Raw genomic sequence first — 25,030 nt, 5'->3', positions numbered from 1 at the left:
CATAGAGAGCTTGCTCGGTAACAAGCTCCCTCTGCTTCGGGACCAACATGTCTTTGAGTCGGTGGAAGTCCTCCCGGTCGTCCACGTCGACCCGACTGTTGTCGTTGGCCTCAGTTCGGGGTACACCCCAGCGAGAAGGAAAGCCCCAAGAGGAGGAAGAGGAAACAAAGAAAAACTGGTTCTTCCATCCATGAATGGACGATGGAAGACCGGTTATGAAGGCAAGACCCTTCCGGAGGTTGAAGAGCCACCACCCTCGGGCCTTAGGGTGGGGTCGGAGCACAAAGAATGCCCGGAAGAGGGAAACGCGGGGGTTGGTCGGCAAGAGCTGACACAACAGCGCGAAAGAAATGATTAGCCGGACAGAGTTCGGCGCCAGTTGCGCCGGACAGAGTCCGTAGTAATCAAGCAGATTCCGGACGAACTCCGGAATCGGAAGTCGAAGACCCGCACGAAGGTCCTCAACATACAGCCCCAGGTCGCCGGGCGGAGGGTTGTTGACCCGACCGCCGGCCCCTGGAGCATAGAGCCGAAACTGCTCCGGGATGCGATAGTGCTCCCGAAGCTGATCGACGTTCGGCCCCGAAAGCGAGGGGGCCTCATCTTCCGGAGCCGATCGGGTGTCGTCGGTCGGGTTCCCCGACCGAGCTCCCTGAGTCGGTTTCCTGGTCATTGTGCAAGAACCGAAAGAAGGGAAAGAAGAGAAGAAAGCAAGAAGGGGAAGGAGGACCACGAACCCGATGGACCCTCCGGAAGTAGAGAAGAGCTCTGCCCGCGACGACCGAGAAATCGCCCGGACAGAGTTTCCCCAGCAAATGGCAAATGTGGGTCAGGGTCCGGGAGGTCCTATATATATAGGGCCGACCGACGGCCGAGATGCTCCCGCGCCGACCAAGGTCCCCCAGATGCGCGACGCGTGGCGCCCGCCGGTTGGCTAAGGATTCGGCGCGCTTCGCCCCGGGACGCCCGCACCGCCCGCATTAAATGCCGGAGCGGGCGCCGGCCAACCACCTTGACACGCGGCGCGCGGGGGTTGGCTCCGCAGTCGGCCGCCCGCGCCGGTCCGCATTCCCGATGGGACGCCTCACCCACGATCGGCGCCGAATATCCGGTCGACTGACGCCGTATCGTCCGGCACCCGATCTTCTGGCACCGACGTGACGGCTGACAACGACAAGACGTGGCGTCTGACACCTGACGCCGGCGCGACTTCTGGCATCGACTAGACGTTCGGATCACTGGGATTCGTGAGATGTCTGACAACGGATCAGCCGGCGGTACGGTCGGATCTGCACATGCGACAAATCCACTCCCAGTCGTCCGGCCTTACTACCCGAATGAAGGCATCGGCCAGCTCTCCACCCGACTTAGGAGTGGAGGGGGGCAACTGTTGGGGGATACCCACCGACCGATCGACCGACCGACTATCGGAGGGCCCGACCGACCTCGGGGCCCCGACCGACCGACCGACTGTCGGAGGGCCCGACCGGCTGGCGGCCCGACCGACTAACCGACGGCCCGACGAACAACTCCGACTGGCCGATCGTAAGTCGGGCGGCAGGCCAACGGACGCCATCAGCGGCTAACCACACCCATTCCACGGTCTATTCCCGACCGACTGAACCCAGAGGTCCGGTAGCCGACCCACTTGAAGCTCGCCGACCGACGGAGGAGTCCGACGCCACTCTGCTGGCCACCGACCTTGGGTCGGCCGACTCCACCAACCGCCGTACGGCCGCCAGACGTTGTCAGCTCTGACACGGACATGCGGCACAGTTACCTAGGGGCATTGTCCCGCCGAGAGCTGGGTCAACACTGGTGATTAGACGGCTACACGGCGACATGATGTTTTCACGGCGGCTCTGACAGCCTACAGTGAGTTGACAGTTCCTCACTTGTCCGCGCCATTAATGACGGCGCCATACCGTGCTCCACTATATATACCGGGGAAGGCAACAGTGCAAGGGATCGATCCGCCCGTCTCTCCCACATACGCAGGCTCGCTCCTCTCTCTCCCTCTCTCCTTCTCAGAGCTCTCTGTCTGCATTTCACTGTTGCCCAGTCACCTCTCTGACTTGACCGTCGGAGGGTCCCCGCTGGAGCCGCCTCCGGTCAGTGCGGACTTTCTTTTGCAGGTGCACGCTTCCCGACGATCGGGCGACGAGGTGATTGGCCGCAACACAAACCACACTTTGCAGTCTTTAAAGAATGAATATTCTGTCTTCAAATCCCAGGCACTTATGTTATGGGGAGCTGACCAACATAACATCAAATGAACCACTTGTCATGCCAGATGTAACATCGATTTAATTACTATCAAAATTAAAGTTTCGATGCAGCAATTCCATGGATGTAGATACTGAAGAAGACTCTCTATAGCTTCGAAGAAATTTCTATCTTCTGATGCTGCATGGCTGCAGCCTTTAGATGCCGCCGGAGGATCTTTCCTGAGGGCGATCTTGGGATGGACTCGAAAAAGGATACTTTCCTGATCTTCTGGTATGGGGCCACCTAACAGTATTCGGAGAGACTGTAAGTTGTTGTATATACAACGGATATCAAAAACTGATATAGGTTTTTCCAGAAAAGCATTGGTATTTGAGAAATAATTAACTTCACCTTATAATTAATTACACATTCAATATATATAGGGAGGGCCATAGGGTTGATCTGTAGTAATTAAGAAAAGCATTAAGGCTATATAGTAGATACAAGTCTTCATTGTCCTCGCATTTGCTTATCTGCCTTTTATAATAACAACTATACGTACTTTAATTTGCATTCACTATAAGAAGGATGGATGCAAGAGTTTGGTTTGGTGACTTACTTATTTATTCCATATAGTTCATAGGTAGACTATATTCTTCCATATAGTTCAAATAGGTATCTGGTCTGGTCTATGGATGAACAAGAATGGACCAGGTTAGATACCTTGTTCTCCACGAAAGAAATGACATCATCTTCTTTGATTTTTCTCCCTGCCTTTCTAACTATGCATGCCGTTGGAATCTCTCCCGCCTCCTCATCTGGATATCTATCCACATTTAGCACAACCTTTCATACAAAAGAAATAAGAAAAAAAGTAACAATTCACATTGAACTATAGACATATATATATTATATAGTTCTCTATTATATTATCAGGATCAACAGTGGTACTATGCGTTTTATATAAGCATTCAACAGTTAATAGAAAAGCTTTTAAACTTTCGTGTAGAGCACACGTACTCGCGATGCAAATGGGTTCTGCAAATTAAACTTTGAAATCTTTTCCGTATTTAACTGTATCAAATTTGATAGCTAATGTAATTAATATTGTTTACATTCCTAATGGATGGCGACATGCGCCATCCCAGCTGCCTGTGGAAACTAAAGTAAATTCCAGAATCATAAATAAGAAGAACAGGTAGCCATAACAAGAGCAAGAACTGCCACCGCTGATACTAAATCTACACTCACGATGTCACAGCTACATCGAGAATATCTGGATGGGCGGAGAGAACCTCTTCGAGCTCTGCTGGGGCTACCTACAGCATCTCCAAAGCACGCCAGCATTGGTTAGATTGATTGCTGCTTCACAAAGGTCTGCTCCAATATACAATGGAGACAAAAATAAGAAGTGTTGGGTATAAAATACCCACAGTCGGAACCCACGGCGGAACCGCCATCAGCAAGTATAACTCCACCTGGACTCCTACGGGAGCCGGGCTCCACCGCCATCAGCAAGTACAGCTCCGCCCGGACTCCTACGGGAGTCGAGCTCCACCGACGACATCAGCGCAGCTCCGCCCGGACTCCTACGGGAGCCGAGCTCCACTGTCGACATCAACGCAGCTCCGCCCGGACTCCCACGGGAGCCGGGCTCCGCTCTCAGTATCAACGGCTGGTAAGCTCAATCCGGACTCCTATTAGAGCCGGATTTCACCCTTAACTTTGTATGCAGTGTAGCTCCGCCCGGACGCCTACGGGAGCCGGGCTCTACCGCCATCAGCAAGTGCAGCTCCGCCCGGACTCCTACGGGAGCCGGACTCCACCGTCATCGGCAAGCGCAGCTCCGCCCGGACTCCTACGGGAGCCGGGCTCCACCGCCATCAGCAAGTGCAGCTCCGCCCGGACTCCTACGGGAGCCGAGCTCCACCGACGACATCAGCGCAGCTCCGCCCGGACTCCTACGGGAGCCGAGCTCCACTGTCGACATCAACGCAGCTCCGCCCGGACTCCCATGGGAGCCGGGCTCCGCTCTCAGTATCAACGGCTGGTAAGCTCAATCCGGACTCCTATCAGAGCCGGATTTCACCCTTAACTTTGTATGCAGTGTAGCTCCGCCCGGACTCCTACGGGAGCCGGGCTCCACCGACGGCATCAGCGCAGCTCCGTCCGGACTCCTACGGGAGCCGGGCTCCACCGACGGCATCAGCGCAGCTCCGTCCGGACTCCTACGGGAGCCGGACTTCGCCAACGACATCAGCGCAGCTCCGCCCGGACTCCTACGGGAGCCAAGCTCCACTGTCGACATCAACGCAGCTCCGCCCGGACTCCCACGGGAGTCGGGCTCCGCTCTCAGTATCAACGGCTGGTAAGCTCAATCCGGACTCCTATCAGAGCCGGATTTCACCCTTAACCTTGTATGCAGTGTAGCTCCGCCCGGACTCCTACGGGAGCCGGGCTCCACCGCCATCAGCAAGTACAGCTCCGCCCGGACTCCTACGGGAGCCGAGCTCCACCGACGACATCAGCGCAGCTCCGCCCGGACTCCTACGGGAGTCGAGCTCCACTGTCGACATCAACGCAGCTCCGCTCGGACTCCCACGGGAGCCGGGCTCCGCTCTCAGTATCAACGGCTGGTAAGCTCAATCCGGACTCCTATCAGAGCCGGATTTCATCCTTAACCTTGTATGCAGTGTAGCTCCGCCCGGACTCCTACGGGAGCCGGGCTCCACCATCATCAGCAAGTATAGCTCCGCCCGGACTCCTACGGGAGCCGAGCTCCACCGACGACATCAGCGCAGCTCCGCCCGAACTCCTACGGGAGCCGAGCTCCACTGTCGACATCAACGCAGCTCCGCCCGGACTCCCACGGGAGCCGGGCTCTGCTCTCAGTATCAACGGCTGGTAAGCTCAATCCGGACTCCTATCAGAGCCGGATTTCACCCTTAACTTTGTATGCAGTGTAGCTCCGCCCGGACTCCTACGGGAGCCGGGCTCCACCGTCATCAGCAAGTGCAGATCCGCCCGGACTCCTACAGGAGCCGGGCTCCACCGCCATCAGCAAGTGCAGCTCCGCCCGGACTCCTACGGGAGCCGGGCTCCACCGACGGCATCAGCGCAGCTCCGTCCGGACTCCTACGGGAGTTGGACTTCGCCAACGACATCAGCGCAGCTCCGTCCGGACTCCTACGAGAGCCAGACTTCGCCGCCAATATCAGAACAGCGCCACCCGGACTCCCACGGGGGCCGGGCTCCGCTCACGACCCCTACCGCCCGGAGGGCCTCATCCGGACCTCAACAGAAACTGGGCTCCGGCCGTTACCGAGCTTCAATCGACAGACCCACGCCCTCTGACAGGCCCTCAAGACGGCCGCGACCCTGCTCCACCTCCCGTGGCGGACTCCGCGCAGTATCATCATTCCCTGACAAGCCGCAGTAGCCATAGCCGCCCTGCTCCACTTCCTGTGGCGGACTCCGCACAGCTCCACTATCCCCTGGCAGGCCACGGTGACGGCCACGAGCCTGCTCCACCTCCTGCGACGGATACCATGCGATTCTCCTGACGACGGACGCTGCTCCACCTCTCATAACAGATTCCACGTGGCGAGTCGAAGTGATGCCCACGTGTCTGCTCCATTATCTTTCGCAATCAATTCCCCTGACCGTAGGCGGCCCACTACCAGGCGGTTACAGACGTCGCCATCAGTCCGTTGCCTCCCCCGCCTATAAAAGGGGGGACTCAGATACGTTATTCTTTAAGCTCTTTTGCCTTATCTCAAAACTCTGCTAAATTCTCCGTTCGAGCACTCCATTCTTGTTGAGGCAGAGAACTGACTTGAGCGTCGGAGGGTCTTGCCGGAGCAACCCCACCTCCGGTTTAGACTTCCCTTGCAGGTCCCGGCGGCGACCGCGGCTTCCTCAACTCCAGCTTCTCCGGCGCAGGCGGATTTTTGCACCAACAGGATTGGCGCTAGAAGAAGGGGCTGTGTCTTCGCAGCACCCTTGTTCTTGAAGGAGCGCTCAACAGAGCCGCCTCCGGCCATCTCTCCGTCATCTACTCCTAATCCTCCCCCGCGAGATCGACACCCGATGCCTCCGCGCAGGGCATCCACCCGGCGGTCCACGGCCTCCGCGGCCATATCTCAGGCTCCGGCCTCCCCTCCCGTTTCTCAGCCAGCTCTTCCTCTCCCTCCGACGACGGCGGTCGGCGCGGTGCAGTTTGACTTGTTGGCGCAGCAGGTCAAAGGCCTCGTCGAGGCCGTACAGGCAATGCAGCAGCAGCCACCGCAGGCGTCGGCGCATCCGGAAGGGGCATCTCCGGAATGCCAGAACCCGACGGTGGGGCGGGCCACCTGGGCCAGCCGCCCCGTCCCTCCCGGGAAGGCGAATCCGAGGGTAGAGAGCCCTCAATCGGACCACGACTCCACCCCTGGGAGATCCCTGCCCCCGTTCTGCCAAAGGACCCTCGAGACTCGAAGTCGAGAGGATTTCCTGGACCGGAGGCTCCAGGAGATGAACCGGCGGATCGAAGAACTCCGCCATGCGCCTCCCGCTTACGGTGAGGATATCTGCACTGACCCTCCCTTCTCCCAAATGATTATGCAGGAACCGATCCCGCCGAATTTCAAGCTCCCGCAGTTTGAAAGCTACGACGGGACGTCGGACCCGGTGGACCATCTGGAGGCCTTTCGAACGATGATGCTGCTCCACGGTGCTCCTGACGCCATCTTGTGCCGGGCTTTCCCGTCTACCTTGAAGGGAGCAGCAAGAAACTGGTACTCAGCTCTGAAGCCGGGTACCATATTCTCCTTTGATCAAATGAGCCACCAATTCGTGGCCCATTTTGTCAGCAGCCGACGTCTCCGAAAAGGTTCGGAGTCCCTCATCAACATCAAGCAGAGGGAAGGGGAGTCCATACGGGCCTACATCAACCGCTTCAACATCGCGGCGTTGGAGGTCCGAAACTTGGACCAGTCGGTTGCCATGGCCGCCCTGAAAGGTGGCCTTCAGAAGAATGATCTCTTGTACTCCCTGGAGAAGAAGTACCCTAGGAATTTTGCTGATCTACTGGCTCGGGCTGAAGGATACGCCCGAGCGGAAGAGGCCTTCAAAATGAAGGATGAAGAGACTGCGAGGGAGCGTCAGGCGGGAGATTCTGGTAAGCCCGCAATTGAGAAAAGGCCAAAGGAAGCCCGGCCTCGCTCTCGATCCCCTCCTGGACATAAGCGCGCCCATACTCCCCCCCGGGCACGTAGGCTGAGGAGCCCGGAAAACAGGTTTCGGCGGGGTTCCCCGCCAGGGAAGTTCCGCAACTACGCCCCCCTCAACGCCTCGAAGGCCCAGGTACTGATGGAGGTCAGGGAGCTGCTCCCTAGGCCGGAGAGGATGCGCACGCACCCGGGAAGCGCAACCCCAACAAGTTCTGCCTCTACCACCGCGACCACGGCCACGACATCGAAGAGTGCATCCAGCTCCAGGACGAGATCGAGGAGCTCATCCGGCGAGGTCGGCTCGACAGATTCATCCACCGCCGGCCTGAGGGTAGAGGAGACCGGCCAAGAGCCCTCCCACCGCCCGAACCGCAGAAAAGGGAGGAGCAGCCCGGGGACCGGCCTCCTATCGGGACCATCGACTCCATCGCCGGAAGGCCTCAAGAAGGAGCGGGAATACTGTAAATGTATCGCTTACTATCTCGCTTTGAATCTACCTTTCCTTTTAGCTAACATGCTCCTCCCACCTAGCATGGATGTATTATGACCGGATATGATTCCTCCAAAAGCACTGCCATGTCAGGAATAGGAGGAGAACCTCATCCTGACATGAGCAAAGTCAAAGGCCCGGTTCTTTTAGACCGGATGGGGGGAGAGGCCTTACAACGCCCTAATGTGCCCCCACAGCCCTGTTAGGGACAGGAGGAAAACCTCTCCCTAACTTGAGCAAAGTCAAAGGCCCGGTTCTTTTAGACCGGATGGGGGGAGAGGCCTTACAACGCCCTAATGTGCCCCCACAGCCCTGTTAGGGACAGGAGGAAAACCTCGCCCTAACTTGAGCAAAGTCAAAAGCCCGGTTCTTTTAGATCGGATGGGGGGAGAGGCCTTGCAACGCCCTAATGTGCCCCCACAGCCCTGTTGGAGACAGGAGGAAAACCTCGCCCTAACTTGAGCAAAGTCAAAGGTCCGATTCTTTTAGACCGGATGGGGGGAGAGGCCTTGCAACGCCCTAATGTGCCCCCACAGCCATGTCAGGAACAGGAGGAGAACCTCGTCCTGACATGAGCAAAGTTGAAGGCCCGGTTCTTTTAGACCGGAGGGGGGAGAGGTCTTACAGCGCCCTAACGCGCCCCCACAAGCCAGGCTGATAACGAGAACCTCGCGCCGGCTCAAGCAAAATGGAAGACCCGGACTCCTATGGGAGCCGGGTTCCGCCGCCAAGGTAAACTTCACCCGGACTCCTACGGGAGCCGGGTTCCACCGCCCAGAAAAGCTTCACCCGGACTCCTACGGGAGCCGGGTTCCGCCGCCAAGGTAAACTTCACCCGGACTCCTACGGGAGCCGGGTTCCACCGCCCAGAAAAGCTTCACCCGGACTCCTACGGGAGCCGGGTTCCGCCGCCAAGGTAAACTTCACCCGGACTCCTACGGGAGCCGGGTTCCACCGCCCAGAAAAGCTTCACCCGGACTCCTACGGGAGCCGGGTTCCGCCGCCAAGAAAAGCTTCACCCGGACTCCTACGGGAGCCGGGTTCCGTCGCCAAGAAAAGCTTCACCCGGGCTCCTACGGGAGCCGGGCACCACCGCCAAGAAAGCCGGGCTCCATCCGCTACTTCGCCAGCGAAGGTTAAAAATGGTGGCGAGGCTTGGCCACATGACGAGATCGGATAGAAGGGAAGAGCCCCTTCCCACAACGACCTCTAAGCCAAACAGGAGAGAGGGTCAACGAACGACAATATTGGTACTACGCGCGGACAAGGTAACACAAAACGCTTTTTCCTTATTTCCGATATGCGTACTACAGGGCCGGGACGGCCAGAGAAAGAGGGACAAAACGACAAGAAAAAAAAAAGAGGGGCAGCTGCAAAAAGGAGGTGACTACAAAAGAACTCTAAGAAGGTCCTGCTCCCTCTAACCTAGGGTGATCACCTCCATCCCCCAATCAGGACTGCCTCAGGCTCTCCACCGTTTCCTCTAGTTCTTCCTTCTTTTGCAGTATATCCTGGAGCGCCTGACGAAGTCGCCGGCTCTCGGCCTCCGCTTCCCGATGCCACTTCCGCAAAACTTCGGACTCCGCCTCTGCATCCGCGACGGCCTTCCGCTCAAGCTCCAGTTGAATTTTTACTTGTTGCAGCTCGGCTGTCTTCTCCCCAAGGGAGACAGAAATCTCCTCGACGGTGCCTCTCAGGGCATGGAGCTCTTCGGTATCTTGGGCGTTAGTAAGCTGCGCCCTAGTAACCAGCTGCCTCTGGAGACGAACGACCTCGTCCGCCGCTTGACGGAATCTCCCTTTATACTCTTCTACCTGCCGGCGCCAGCTGGCACGCTGCACATCATGGCTCATCTCAGCATCTTGAAGCTGCTTCTGAAGGTCAGAAACTTTTTACGACCATATCTGCTCATCCCGCGCTGTGAGCCGGGATGAGTTCCCTTCCAGCTGGTCGATCCTCCTCTTCGCAGCTGACAGCTCCACCTTAAGGGTGCTGATCCTGGCTTCTTGAGCCCAAGTTCGGTCGCTGGCGCTCTTCGTGCATTCCTCGAGCTCCTTTGCGAAATTCGCCTTCCGCTGGTTGTAGTCCATGATTGCCTTCAGTTGGAGACTCCTGAAGTGGGCGGCCTCAGCGGCGGCCTCGGAATAGCATTTTTTCGACGTACGGAGCTCGTCCTCCGACTTTTTCAACTTCTTCGTCAGGTGGAGGACCTCCTTTTTGAGCCGTTGGATAGTTGACTTCAGCAAAACCCCCAGGGGCAAGGGGAGTGCTTCGGCGGGACGCTGCCATCGGAAGATGCAAACGTCAAAGACCAAGCTCATTGCGAGAAGAAAGGCAGAAAAGAAGGAGCAGGGGGAAGGAAAGATCATCCACAATAAGAAATTCGACTTTATTGATTAATTTTGAAGACAAGCGGAAAGAAAATATGGCGACGAAAGAAAGATACAAGATCGGAGGTCTCAGACCTCGGGGGCAGGGGGTGGAGTGCTCGACGCGAGGGGTGCAACTGCGGTAGCAGCGGACGAAGGGGCGGCCTCATCGTCAGATTCCTCCAGAAAGCCGAGATCAAGGTCGGGATATCTACTGGTCACCCTCTCTCGGCAGAGCTCGAACCCCTTGGTAAACGCCTCCAGGCCGAATTGGACGTTCAGCTCCCTCATCTCCGCGGAGGCCTTGAACTCCTCCACCGCAAGGGTCCTGGCCTCCGAGACTAGAACCGGAGTTTGCTCGGCCAGATGGGCGACCTCGGCCTCCGCCCTCCTTGCCAACTCCTCCAGGCTTCGCCTCTCCTCCTCCCGGGCTCGTCTTTCCTCTTCCCGATCTTGTCTCTCCCTCTCCAGGGCCTCCCGGAGGGCGGCCACCTCGGCCGTCTTCACTTGAAGACGAGCAATCTCGTCTTGACAGCGCTCCTCCGCCCGCAGAAGATCCCTTCTCATGCGGCCCGATGCCTCGACATAGGCGAAGAGCTGGTGCCCGATCTGCAAGGACAGATAGAGAATCACAACGAAGACCGAGCAACTGTGCCAGTAAAAATCCGCTTACCTCAAGAAAGGACCCCAAGGTGTCCCAGGCCCGCTGCTCGGGATCGGCACGGTCGATCCTCTCCACGACATCGGACAGAATGCAACCATCAAGCAGCCGACGGATCAGAGCCTTGTCGTTGAAGGGGTTCTCCGATCCCCCCTCGGAGCAGATGGACTCGTCTGCGGCGGCTCGGTGGCTGCTCTGCCTGTGGGCCACCGACTTTCTCCTCCTCCCCGAGACGGGCGCCTCCGCGGGGCGGACCTCTGGAATGGGGACCCCGGTCGGCGGGCTCCTTGGGGGAGCCCGGGGGGCCGCTGGCTCGGCATCCGAAGGAATATCGATTGCCGGGGTCGCCTGGGCGGGCGCGGCCAAGCTCGTCTCCTCCACCCTGGCCCTCTTCGCCGAGCCAGAAGTCGTCGCGCCCTTCCTTTTCTGGGCTCTCATGGCCTTGGCGAGCATCCGTGTGGCTTCGGCGTCCATTGCTAAAAAAAGAAAAAAAAAAAGGAGAAAAAGAAAAGAAGAAGGAAAAAGCGGCATCGATCAGCCCAGAGTCAAAAAAAAAAAAAAAAAAGAAAAGAAAGAGAAAAAAAGAAGAGAAAGAAAGAAGAAAAAAGGAAAAAGAGAAAGAGAAAAGAGGAGAGAAAGAAAGAGAGAGAAGAAGAAGACAAGAAAAAGAAAGGTATATACTTGCTGGATCCTGAGGGCTCAGGCCGATGTTGAAAAGAAGCTGCTCCCTCAGTAGGTTTGGAAGTGAAGGAGCGGGGTAGCTCAGGAGCTTCTGGGCGGCCTGAAGGTCGTCTTCTCCCAGGCTGGGAGCCCCGCGGACGGAATCCCTCAGAGACCCCCAAGGGGGCAGGCCCAATTCCAGGGTCGGGCAGTAAATGAAGAGAAATTTCCCCTTCCAGTTGTGAATCGAAGAAGGGGCGCCCTTCAGCAACCCCTTCTTGCCGAACTGGGGGAGAAGTACCACCAATCCTTCGCTGAAGGATGGCGTTTGAAGGTGTAGAAATGTCTGAACAGGGAGAGGGAAGGCTGGACCTCGGCTATATGACAGAGGGAGAGAAACCCTATCAAAAACCTAAAGAAATTCGGGGCGACAGAGGCAAGAGAAATGTCTAAGAAACGAAAGAAGGCGGCAACAAAAGCAGGAAGCGGAAGCCGGAGTCCGGCACAGAATGCCTCCTGGTACAAACAAAAGCGACCAGGAGGGGGAGCGCTGGCCCGATCAGAAGGGCCAGGAAGCTCCAGATCGTACTCTGAAGGGACCCCGTACCGAGCCCTTATCAGGAGAAGTTCGTCCGGAGTCGACGAACAAGGAATGGCGCCCGGAGCGAAAATCGGGCGAGGCCCTGCCCCGAACGCGGGTTCGTCCGCAGAGACAGGGACCTGGGGGTTCGAAGCAGAAGAACTCCCAGAACTTACGGGGGCAGAAGAATCGGAAGACATTTTTCTTTGGGGGAGGACCTAAAGGGCCCTAGAAAAGCAAGCCGAGAAGGGAGGGAGACGCCGGAGGTCAACCCGGGAGAAGACACAAAAGAAGTAAAAAGAGGAGAGGACCCTAGGCGGTAAGAAGAAGAAGGTGGGCACTAACCTATCTTGCTCTGGGGACCTGGGGAGCGAGGAACGGAAGGCGCCTACGGCTCGAGAGGGCGTTCGCTAGAGCAGACTCTCGGGGAGATGACAGACGCCAGCAAGAAATCAGAGACGGAGTGGGGCGCCTGAAGGGGGGAGGACGGGTTTAAATAGGCCCTGGGATCCGGCGCCATAATGATCTCGAATCCCCCCAGGCCAGTCCGCATTCGACGCGTGTCCCACTCCCCGTGGCAGACGGCCGAAGGCGGCTGGCGGTTGGCAGGGTCATAATTGCGCCGTACCTAGGCCAGCGTACCTACGGGGTCTTCGAAGCGTCCTCTCGTACCGCCCCAATTCGAAAAGACTCCGGCACGCGCTCATTTAATGCCAAAATATCTGGGAGCGGCGGGGCGCGGGATTCGAAGGGACGGTTCCGGCTGTACTTCGGTGTACTTCCTTCGTTTGAAATTCAAAACTCGGATGTAGGGGACTGGTGTTGGGTATAAAATACCCACAGCCGGAACCCACGGCGGAACCGCCATCAGCAAGTACAGCTCCGCCCGGACTCCTACGGGAGCCGGGCTCCACCGCCATCAGCAAGTACAGCTTCGCCCGGACTCCTACGGGAGTCGAGCTCCACCGACGACATCAGCGCAGCTCCGCCCGGACTCCTACGGGAGCCGAGCTCCACTGTCGACATCAACGCAGCTCCGCCCGGACTCCCACGGGAGCCGGGCTCCGCTCTCAGTATCAACGGCTGGTAAGCTCAATCCGGACTCCTATCAGAGCCGGATTTCACCCTTAACTTTGTATGCAGTGTAGCTCCGCCCGGACTCCTACGGGAGCCGGGCTCCACCGCCATCAGCAAGTGCAGCTCCGCCCGGACTCCTACGGGAGCCGGGCTCCACCGCCATCGGCAAGCGCAGCTCCGCTCGGACTCCTACGGGAGCCGGGCTCCACCGCCATCAGCAAGTGTAGCTCCGCCCGGACTCCTACGGGAGCCGAGCTCCACCGACGACATCAGCGCAGCTCCGCCCGGACTCCTACGGGAGCCGAGCTCCACTGTCGACATCAACGCAGCTCTGCCCGGACTCCCACGGGAGCCGGGCTCCGCTCTCAGTATCAACGGCTGGTAAGCTCAATCCGGACTCCTATCAGAGCCGGATTTCACCCTTAACTTTGTATGCAGTGTAGCTCCGCCCGGACTCCTACGGGAGCCGGGCTCCACCGCCATCAGCAAGTGCAGCTCCGCCCGGACTCCTACGGGAGCCGAGCTCCACCGACGGCATCAGCGCAGCTCCGTCCGGACTCCTACGGGAGCCGGACTTCGCCAACGACATCAGCGCAGCTCCGCCCGGACTCCTACGGGAGCCGAGCTCCACTGTCGACATCAACGCAGCTCCGCCCGGACTCCCACGGGAGCCGGGCTCCGCTCTCAGTATCAACGGCTGGTAAGCTCAATCCGGACTCCTATCAGAGCCGGATTTCACCCTTAACCTTGTATGCAGTGTAGCTCCGCCCGGACTCCTACGGGAGCCGGGCTCCACCGCCATCAGCAAGTACAGCTCCGCCCGGACTCCTACGGGAGCCGAGCTCCACCGACGACATCAGCGCAGCTCCGCCCGGACTCCTACGGGAGCCGAGCTCCACTGTCGACATCAACGCAGCTCTGCCCGGACTCCCACGGGAGCCGGGCTCCGCTCTCAGTATCAACGGCTGGTAAGCTCAATCCGGACTCCTATCAGAGCCGGATTTCACCCTTAACCTTGTATGCAGTGTAGCTCCGCCCGGACTCCTACGGGAGCCGGGCTCCACCGCCATCAGCAAGTACAGCTCCGCCCGGACTCCTACGGGAGCCGAGCTCCACCGACGACATCAGCGCAGCTCCGCCCGGACTCCTACGGGAGCCGAGCTCCACTGTCGACATCAACGCAGCTCCGCCCGGACTCCCACGGGAGCCGGGCTCCGCTCTCAGTATCAACGGCTGGTAAGCTCAATCCGGACTCCTATCAGAGCCGGATTTCACCCTTAACTTTGTATGCAGTGTAGCTCCGCCCGGACTCCTACGGGAGCCGGGCTCCACCGCCATCAGCAAGTGCAGATCCGCCCGGACTCCTACGGGAGCCGGGCTCCACCGCCATCAGCAAGTGCAGCTCCGCCCGGACTCCTACGGGAGCCGGGCTCCACCGACGGCATCAGCGCAGCTCCGTCCGGACTCCTACGGGAGCCGAACTTCGCCAACGACATCAGCGCAGCTCCGTCCGGACTCCTACGGGAGCCGGACTTCGCCGCCAATATCAGAACAGCGCCGCCCGGACTCCCACGGGGGCCGGGCTCCGCTCACGACCCCTACCGCCCGGAGGGCCTCATCCGGACCTCAACAGAAACTGGGCTCCGGCCGTTACCGAGCTTCAATCGACAGACCCACGCCCTCTGACAGGCCCTCAAGACGGCCGCGACCCTGCTCCACCTCCCGTGGCGGACTCCGCGCAGTATCATCATTCCCTGACAAGCCGCAGTAGCCATAGCCGCCCTGCTCCACTTCCTGTGGCGGACTCCGCACAACTCCACTATCCCCTGGCAGGCCACGGTGACGGCCACGAGCCTGCTCCACCTCCTGCGACGGATACCATGCGATTCTCCTGACGACGGACGCTGCTCCACCTCTCATAACAGATTCCACGTGGCGAGTCGAAGTGATGCCCACGTGTCTGCTCCATTATCTTTCGCAATCAATTCCCCTGACCGTAGGCGGCCCACTACCAGGCGGTTACAGACGTCGCCATCAGTCCGTTGCCTCCCCCGCCTATAAAAGGGGGGACTCAGATACGTTATTCTTTAAGCTCTTTTGCCTTATCTCAAAACTCTGCTAAATTCTCCGTTCGAGCACTCCATTCTTATTGAGGCAGAGAACTGACTTGAGTGTCGGAGGGTCTTGCCGGAGCAACCCCACCTCCGGTTTAGACTTCTCTTGCAGGTCCCGGCGGTGACTGCGGCTTCCTCAACTCCAGCTTCTCTGGCGCAGATGGATTTTTGCACCAACAAAAAGTAATAATGACCTGGTAGGCTTTTGTATTTTATGAACTCTTTGATCCTCTCAACGACGTAGATAAACCCCTGCCTGTCAATGCACCACATATCCCCAGTGCGTAGCCATCCTTCTCCATCAATGGCCAGAGATGTGGCTTCCTGGTTCTTGCATCTATAAATAAACGACTTCATATCAACAGAAACACCTACTCCATTTATGTACCTGCGGGTATTTTCGGATATCGTTTTTGTATGTATTTGTGTAAGCAAATATATTAATTTATATGCATGTCTATGTGCATGCGTAACCACAGACTTTACCTTGCATAACAGGAGGCCCCTTCACATACAATTCGCCGTGTTCGTTTGGCGGAGGAGCTTTCCCACCACCAAATAATTAATAACAAATAAATGTTTAATTAGATAAAGCGGCAGATAGTACATAAAGGCATGTTTAATATAGGTAAAAAAATGCACACCGATGTTTCCTTGATATAAATTAATTATTATTTTCTGATTATTTTTAATATCTAAAAATAAAAAAAAAATTATTATTATAATTGTTATAATGATAAATAATGATTTTCATGAGGATAATTATGATGTAATTTTATTTTGATAAAATCAAATTAATTATATTAATCTAGTATGAATATATTCAATAAAATAAAAAAATAAAATATTTTAAAATTAAAATGTGCAACTGTCGTCACAGTTTATAAAATATTTTCAAGATGTTAAGCCACGTAGGAGAAGATCCAATTCACACATTGTTCACCTTTCGATGGATATGCCTAATCACTAGGGATGCACACTTAGGGGTGACAATCGGGTCGAATCAGATATGGATCGAGTTAAAAAATTTTGAGTCCAGATCCGATCTATTTATTTAAATAAACAGGTCAAATTTTAAAATTCAAATCTAACCCACTTAATAAACAGGTTATCCGACCTGACCTGTTTACAACCCGTTTATAACTTCTTAAAAAAAAATAAAATTCAACCCATTTAATGACCTATTTATAAAAAAAATTTAAAAAAAAATTTATTCCACCTTCATGATCGACCGTCTCCACCTTCGCCCTCGCCGCATCTCCGCTCGAGCATCTCTCCGACCTCCACCCTCGTACTCTTGGCCGTCTCTAATGACGTCGGAGGCTTCGATGGCGGAGTGATCGAGGACGACATCCCTATCCACCACACCCACGATGGCAATATGCTCAACTCCCCCGAGGGCTACAGCTTCCACAGAGATCCACAATAGGGCTACACCGCAGCGCCTTCTCTCTTCGGGATGCCGGACTCCAATGGGAAGGCATATAGTGAGGAGGAGGAGAATGATGAGATCTTCGTCTCCGACAGATCCATCCTTCTGAAGCTGGAGCACATGCAGGAGGAGGGGTTCGCTCTACAAGGGTGGCGCCAGTGAATGGATATGGATGAGGTGGAGGGAGTGGATGAGGCAACAGAGGGAGTGGGTGAGGTGGTGATGGATCATGAAAGGAGAGCTTTTTAAGAAAAGGAGAAGAGGAAAAGATGGAGGAGCACGGGGGTGGGGGCATGATCTGCATTGATCAAAACAGCGGCGAGGGATCCTCGATGGTGGGATATCCTCGATCAAGAGAAGTGTCAAGAACGAGATGGGATGGGTGATATTGCGTGGAGATCGAGTTCTAAAGAGTTCTAAACGCTGATATTGCATGAAGAGTTCTAAAGAGTTGCCAAAGGGGTGATGCTGGTATGATTTATTGTAAATGGAGTTGGATTCCTCTCCATTACTGGGAACGTTCGAGTGATTGCCGAACAGTATGCTGCTACGTTCCCGGCATCCACGGTTGGCTTATTTGGCTGCCGGTCCAACGTCTAGTCGATGCCAGAAAGTTTGCACACACGCTACTTAACTAATACGAGAATATTGTTTGATTCCACCCATCGGTTTGATGGGTCTACCCATCTATACAATATGGAACGGAATGCACTGCAATACTCAAAAAATATTATAGACTTATACGTTGTTTATCTAAATTATTTAAATATTTTTAATATTTATTTTTTTTATTTTTTAATATTTTAATATGTGTGATCATCAATTTTTTGATGAACATCTCTGAAGCATACACAGTATCTCGCAATACTTTTTAAGTTCCTCAGTATTTAATCCCATATAAATTATTTGCTGAAAAGATCTTGGGTACTACAAAGAATTCGCATGCATTCTTTATTCATTGACCAAGGATCCTTTACTGTGCACATGTAGGATATGGTACATCATAGATAGTATCCATTATAGGTAGGACTGAAATTGAATCGGATACGGATTAGATACCAGCATATCTATATCCATATTTGTATGATAAATATAAATAAAGATACGAATATTATTCGAATGTAAAAATTTATATATATATTTATTTTAAACAGATATGAAAAAAATTCGGATACTATAAATATCATTACGGATATAAGTTGGATAATTAATTTTTATAACCATAAAATTAAAGATATTACTAAATAGATGATAATCAAATTAACAGCATATTTATATGGTTGTATATTTTTTTTAAAATTAATAAATAATATATAAAATTCTATATAATTACAGATAATATGAATATTTGGATAGTCAGATTTTTAAATTTCTATTAGTATTCGAATTGATTCAGATATGAAAATGGATCCAGATAAATATTATCCATACCACTTTCATCCCTAAATTCATAGGATGGATGGATATATTGTACGTCATACTCTTTGTTTGATGACCGTCTATATCACCAACACCAGCATATCTTGCAAAACAAGGCTCCATGGCTCAATCTCCCATTGCAACACAGCCAAATATATATATATATAGCAATTATATAAAGGAGATCCCATGATTCATGCAGAATGTAAGGGCCAAGATTGATCAAAAGTATAAGAAAGGAAATATTATAATACGTGCAAGATAAAGCTGGATATATCTTTGATTGTTCTTGATTTTTTCATTACTTTACATGTCAATAAATCTGAACAGATTTTTGGTATACAAAAATTTTACTATATGCATTTACCTATCTTTGATTTTTCTATGTGCTTTACATGTCAATAAATCTAGACAGATCTTTGGTGCAGAAAAATTTTGCCATCCTTGATTTGCTCTAACATATATCTCCTTATGATACATGTCTCATCGTATGTGTTTCCGACCCCACTCATCTCCCATCCCACATTTTCTTGACAACGTGAGCTAGACAAATTAATCAAGTCATGTGGCCATTAAACACAATCAAACTTCAAACCTTTTCTTTTAATATTATTAATTATTTATTTAATAAAAAATATGCGCATTGTACATGTAACATTCCGGTTCTCGCTGATTAAAACATCCGCATGACAGCATCACGCTCGCGGGGAGAGGTTTTAGATACGATTCTCACTGTTTCTTATGTTTCTCAATCTTTTTAAAAAAAAAACACTCATGCAGTAAATCCACAATTTCTTGTAGCTAGTAAATTTCAGTTGACAAAGCGTGATGCTCTTGAATAAGTTGGAAGAGAATTGATGAATATTTTGTTGAATGTTGATAGCTTTACTTTCCTGTCTTTATCCGAGTATCCAGCTGAGCTTCCACATTTCCTAATGGTTTTACTACTTGGACAAAAAGGTGGGAGTTTGATGTTGGTTAGCATCAAGCCATCAACCCTTCAGATAAGGTAGGTACAAGATATATAGAAAGGTGAAAATTAGCCTCTTCTCCTTACCAAAAAAAAAAAAAAGCCTCTTCTAATCTTCAAAAAAAAAAAAGGGAGAAACAAAGATTAATTTTAGCTGTAAAGCACTAAGAAAAGTCTGAAGGTTTGTGCATACTCGAAATATACAGGTCCTTCGTGCACACTATAATAAGACCACTACAATAACAGCACTAAAGTCTCCGTCATCCCCAGTTCAACTCTGTAAGCATTTTACAAACTTCAACACAGTTCTGTCTTCTAAAAACAGCGACAAATTTAATTTACCTTAATGGATTTATTGGTGTAGACCATTCAGAACTCCAATAGATAAATTTACCTCCAAATCATGTTTGGCTTCATAATGAAATTAGTGACAAGCAGGAGACCTGAAATATAATTCACTGTAACCTTTGTTTTTTTTTTTTTAACAAAAGAAGGGCATCCACAGTGGGCCTTAAAATCCTCACAACATCTAATTCCGTTTTATTCATACATGTCATATAAAAAGCATAGTCTGAGGATTTCTATTATTAGGCAAAGGGCCCGTTTACACTCAGAAGCCAGGTTCACTTCTCTGGAATCTCTGATTCTGGAGATCTGCAATCCTGGCATTCCACAGGGGAACTGAGAGGGAAATCGTCGGTGAGGCTTATTCGTAATGTCCGGTGCTTCTCGTCATTGGAAGGAACATGAAGAAGAGCCTCCATAATTAGTATGTCCCAGTCATGGTGCCGGAGAAATGAAAATGTAGTATCCTCTGCAGCACAGGAAAAGAAAATGATCTTCCATGTTCCACATTTTGTGGTAAAGAAGTTTCCACTATTTAATCCTATTTTATCACCAATACGTCAAAGCTTTAAATGCCATGATTAGGAAATATTTCTCATTGTCACATCTAATCCATAAACAAATTGGCCAAGACTGGATTAAGGTTTCATGTTATAAAATTAAGGTCATACCATTATAACAAAGTTTAAAGATTATTGAACAGGGAGAAGCATGAAAGCAACAGTGGGAAACAAGTTTCTGGTGCATGCACCCAGTTTTGTCAAAAACCTAACTCAGCTGGAATCTAGTAGACCTGGGGCATGATAAACTGGGAATCTTTCCCTTGCTCTATCACCAGTTGGCTCAATCTCGAAAAATATCGCTTACTAGTGGTCACAAGTCTGTATTTCAGAAAGTTGTATCACATCTAACTTCTAATCCACCTTTTGGTTTCTTTCTATGGGAATTTCTCCTTTCAAATTCTGACTCAATATTTCTTGTTTATTTTTTCCTTTCCTTGATTTCCCCTATTTCTATTCTTTATCACATAGCACAGGTTCTTTACAGTTGAAATTTGGCAGGAACTTGATGTCAAACCTATGAATCAGGATAGCAAGACATTAAAAGGTGGGTGATTCAAACTTATGAATCAGAAAAGAAAGACATCAAAGAGTTGGCTAACCAGAAGTATCTTTTGTGTCCATTGTTTTTATACCTTGCAAGGCATTAACTTCTAGATGAAGCTGACTTCCATGCCGAGCTAGTTTGGGTCATGGAACCAATGAACAACAAAGGTTAAAAGAGATCGAACATCTTTCGCATGTGCTCTAAGTGGAAGGTCTGAAAAACAATGTTTAAGAGATGGCATTTGATTAGTCAAGATTTCATTTCAGATGTATCAAGAAACAATATTATAATTAAAAACCGGCAAGTTATAGACTGCTAGCTAGGTAATGGAACTCTGCCAACTATGGGTCATTATGGAATTAGTTAAGATTTCATTTCAGATGTATCAGGAAACAATACTATAAATAAAAATAGGCAACTTATGACTGCTAGGCAGGTAACAGAATTCTGCCAGCAATGGGTCGGTTCTGTTCCTACGTTTTGATAATGATAAAAGACACCTTATTACTCGAAATGTTAAATCAGATACTGCAAGCTTTAAAACTTAGTTGTTGGAGAAACACTTCAAGGGGTTGGATCCAGAACAGTGGGCAATGTTGGTTATTATATGACAATAGGCAATTGTTTTCTGCTCTTTTGAGCAGATTTGAGGATATCATATAAAATATTTCAAGGGAGGTCTTCCTGGTGAAATTTGCACCATCAGTATTTTCATAAAATCGTACAAGAATGCACTTATTGAGCACCATCAAGACTATGCCATGCATATTTGTGTATCTAGGTTGTGCAGTATTGGCATACAACCTTCATTAACATTATAGATCTTTACAAAGAAAATTTTGGGTACATTAATAGATCGTACGGACAATGATGGCAATTTATGAAAGATATTTTGCCTGGATGTTTCTTTGCTAAAGCATCGCAATTTCTCCAAGTTAATGAACAACAAAGCAGACCGTGAAGAGTAGAGTAGAATTACATCTGAGTAACTATCATATAAAAAGTTCTAGTGTAGCAGAAATCCAAAAGGTGGCTTCAACAGAAGAAAATGTTCAATACTGTATCTACAATCTAAAAGTAATTTGAGAGATCTTATTGACTCAACTGTAGAATATATGCAAAGACACACATGATGAAAAAAGAAAATGTGGGATAGATTTGCTAAAATGTGGAGAAGTAGAAATTAGGAAGAATTAATCAGGCAATGCACAGCAAGAAACTAAGATAAAGTTGCAGTATGTTAAGTATGTAAAACCTCCAACACGGATGGCCTTCAACTGGAAAATGCCAGATCCTTGTGGCCCAGAAACAGGGAATGTGCAAGATACTGAATGTCTCTTATGACCAACTGCAAGAGATGCATCATACCATGGACCTCTTACAAGTGGCACACCAAGAGTCTCTACAATTTTCTGATTCTGGCTAGCCTTTTCAATTGCCTTACTGAAAGCAAGTCAACAAGTTGCACCTGTAAAGTTTCTTGTAATGCAACATCTACATTTTCATCAAGATCAATTTTATAATTTCATTTAATAAATAAAATAGAATCACACTTTCTCTTATCAAAATATATGTTTAGTTAGTGAGAAAACAGCATATTTCAGGTAGACTAGTACAGGGCTGAAACAAAATCTTAAGCTAGAATATCCAGCCTGACAATAACTTGATGTGTGAGAGAAGAAATATAACAAAATTAGATAACAAAGATCTGACATATCATTAGATGTGTCATTACAACTACTTTGGGATATCACTATTGATGAAGGTTTAGGGAATACAGAGTGGATGATATTCTGAATAGATAACTCAGTTCTACCCACTGTGAACTTGAGGAGCATCACAAAAAGTAACAATAATTATTCTATTCTTCCATGACTAAATGTGGTCCCTTGTAAAATTGCCTTATAAACTTTCCAATATGTGCGGGAATTGAAACCTCATATTACAAGGAAATATATATATTGCCATGTCTTGGTCCATACCCAAAGTTCATAATAAACCAAATATTGTGACTGGCACTGCAATGCAGAAGAAAGTCTGGCAAATTAATTGACCCACCCTTCCACAAATGAAGCAAAATACTAAAAACTAATTAGTTTCCAATTTTGCTCAATAAATATTGATAATTACCTCTTGTCTGACTTAAAATCTTGGTAGCAACATGATTTAGGAATCAGAGCGTATTACAGCCAAACTAGATATGCTAAAGAAAACAAGCAGTGAGATCTCATGGACTGAAAATCAGACATTGCTCATTCCTGCCAACATGCTAAAAATCAGACTTCGTAACCCAGTCGGCCTTTTGTTCAGATATGTCTGGATGACAAAAAGTGCAGGTTGGCACAAAATTTGACAAACATTTACATCATTGAACAGTCCTTAATCACAAAAGCTGCTTAAGTCACCATACACAAAATACTCTCCGGGCGCCAACCATGGTCGCAAGCCCTAGCATAAGACAGCAAATGTGAAGGAACTTCAAAGTTGTCATTTTATCCCTTCGCTAGGTACAGGACATCAAGTTAACAAAAAATGGAACTTAAGATAGTTAAGGGCATGGAGAAAACAATAGAAAGATGTGGCACGAAGCTTGCTCATTAGGTAAACAATCTGCATAATGCAAATGGTTTGAGTGCTTTTTAGTGATTATGGTAATGGTGAGAAACCGATATTGGAGAAGGCTAAAGTAATAAAGGAGCTGACTGAGGAGAATACTTGTATTAAGCTAGATTCAGAAGTTGTGTTGCATAGATGGCTCTAGGATCAGAAAAATGGTAAAGGGCTTTACTCATATATATATTTTGAGAGAAAGGAGACAAAAGAATGGGACTGGATAATGTGCAAAAAACTAAAGCTTTGTTGGTTGGACAAAACAGAATATGATCTACTTTCCAAACTTGATGTCCATCATAGAAAATCTCTAGGTAAATTAAGGGGATACTGATTTAATATCAGAGGGAACCTTGACCAAGACAAGGAATTAGATGCCCGGGAAGGTCACTAAGTCATAGGTAGGCAGGAAGCTTTAGCCATGGTTTAATAGACTGTTTTAAATATGATTTGCTATAACTTCGCCACGACGTATAGCATATGTTGTGCACCGGATAAAAGTTCAAGTTATGTATGAATGAATATAGAAAATGATTGGTTAATGCACAATAGAAATTAGAACGACTGCTTGTTTAAAACAAGAAAATGCGAAAAATTCAACTAGAGATAGTGCGGCTGACAAAGTTAGTTCCCCTAGAATTCGACATCGCAAATTTGATTTCAAATGCAAAGCAGAAGAGAAGATTTAAAATCAATTAAATCAAGTTAAAAGATGGGGTTTTGGCCAACCACAAGTAGTTCCTTTTCTACGCCAGAACAGGAATTTCCAACTCCAATTTTACACCAATTCTGCGAGTGTCCAAAACACATATTATGGATCTAGTTTCAACGATCAATGTTTAATTAGCTTTCCAAATCACCGAAAAACCAAGAAGATACCGCAATTCCAAGTTGCGTCCAGACGAAATCTTGAACAACAAACGATCATGATTCAACCAATATAATAATAAGAGAAAAACATAGGAGAGGCGTGGAAGGGCACCTGGTGCAGCCATGAAAGATGGCGAGGTCATTGAGAGCACTGAGAGCTAAACCTCCGGTAACGCTGATCAACGCGATTGGAAACACCCTTCGGCCCCAAGATCTCTTCTTGCTGCTGCTGCTTGTGGCCTGCTCCGAGGAACTAGAAGAGAAGAAACTGCACGAAGAATTCTATGGTCGTATCATCAATTGCCGAGAAGAAGGAAAAGAAAAGGGCGGTGATGGGAAGGGATTACAGCGGATATTGGAGATGCCTCAGAAGCGTCGAAGGTGCGGAGGAAGAAGGGCTTTTGGTGAGGACGGGGGCAAAAGATGCCAACTTTCTCGCTAACATCTCTCCCTCCCTCTCCTTGCCCACCCGGAGGAAGAAAATCCTAATAAATCCGGTTTACAAAAAGGAAAAGAAAACAAAAAGCCAGGCCAAGGGATCAGATAGGGGGTGGTGGTAACCGGATGAAATAATTGATCCAACGTCGACGGAAATTACTGTTAACCCAAGTCGATCCAAGAGTGTTTTAACGAAATTTACTCTTGACCCCTAAAAGTAACGATCCCGTCTGCACGACTCACGAACCAAAGAAACTCTGATCTCATGTGCTTGAAAGGCTCCTTCCAACTGATGAATGAGAAATTTTAAGCTACCATCGAAATTATTTTTATCTACTGGTATGGGGTTTCTATCAGTAAATAACTGGGAGAGGTTAAGATGATATTCGATCATCCCTCTGGAAACAATCAAATACTGTCTGTCGTCTATGCCATAATTGATTCAAGTCCAGGCCAGTTAATTCCTTGAA

General features: G+C 50.2%; 1 protein-coding gene across 2 annotated transcripts; it reads right to left on the bottom strand.

Moving 5' to 3' along the window:
- Window positions 1–19,614: 19,614 nt before the first annotated feature.
- Window positions 19,615–24,653, bottom strand: LOC105055547 (uncharacterized). Of its 2 annotated transcripts, XM_019853896.3 has the most exons (5): window positions 24,470–24,653; window positions 24,235–24,390; window positions 21,898–22,085; window positions 20,731–20,855; window positions 19,839–20,004 (listed from the first exon to the last, which is right to left on the bottom strand). In XM_019853896.3, the coding sequence occupies exons 1-4, from the start codon at window positions 24,565–24,567 to the stop codon at window positions 20,776–20,778; spliced, it is 522 nt and encodes a 173-aa protein (XP_019709455.1). In that variant the 5' UTR covers window positions 24,568–24,653; the 3' UTR covers window positions 19,839–20,004; window positions 20,731–20,775. The 2 variants fall into 2 exon arrangements, with proteins under 2 accessions (XP_010935679.1, XP_019709455.1); XM_010937377.4 differs by lacking the exon at window positions 20,731–20,855 and having other exon boundaries at window positions 19,615–20,004; window positions 24,470–24,644.
- Between the last annotated feature and the right edge of the window lie 377 nt (window positions 24,654–25,030).

This window comes from Elaeis guineensis, chromosome 12, assembly GCF_000442705.2.
Source record: "Elaeis guineensis isolate ETL-2024a chromosome 12, EG11, whole genome shotgun sequence".
NCBI classification, from domain to species: domain Eukaryota; kingdom Viridiplantae; phylum Streptophyta; class Magnoliopsida; order Arecales; family Arecaceae; genus Elaeis; species Elaeis guineensis.
This window is presented reverse-complemented; position numbering and strand designations above follow the sequence as displayed.

Coding starts and splice junctions, on each gene's coding strand:
- LOC105055547 (XM_010937377.4), bottom strand. CDS start 24,567: ATGTTAGCGAGAAAGTTGGCATCTTTTGCCCCCGTCCTCACCAAAAGC. Junction 22,086..24,234: donor ATCTTTCATGGCTGCACCAG/GTGCCCTTCCAC, acceptor ACTTGCTTTCAG/TAAGGCAATTGAAAAGGCTA. Junction 20,005..21,897: donor GAAGGCCATCCGTGTTGGAG/GTTTTACATACT, acceptor CCTGTGCTGCAG/AGGATACTACATTTTCATTT.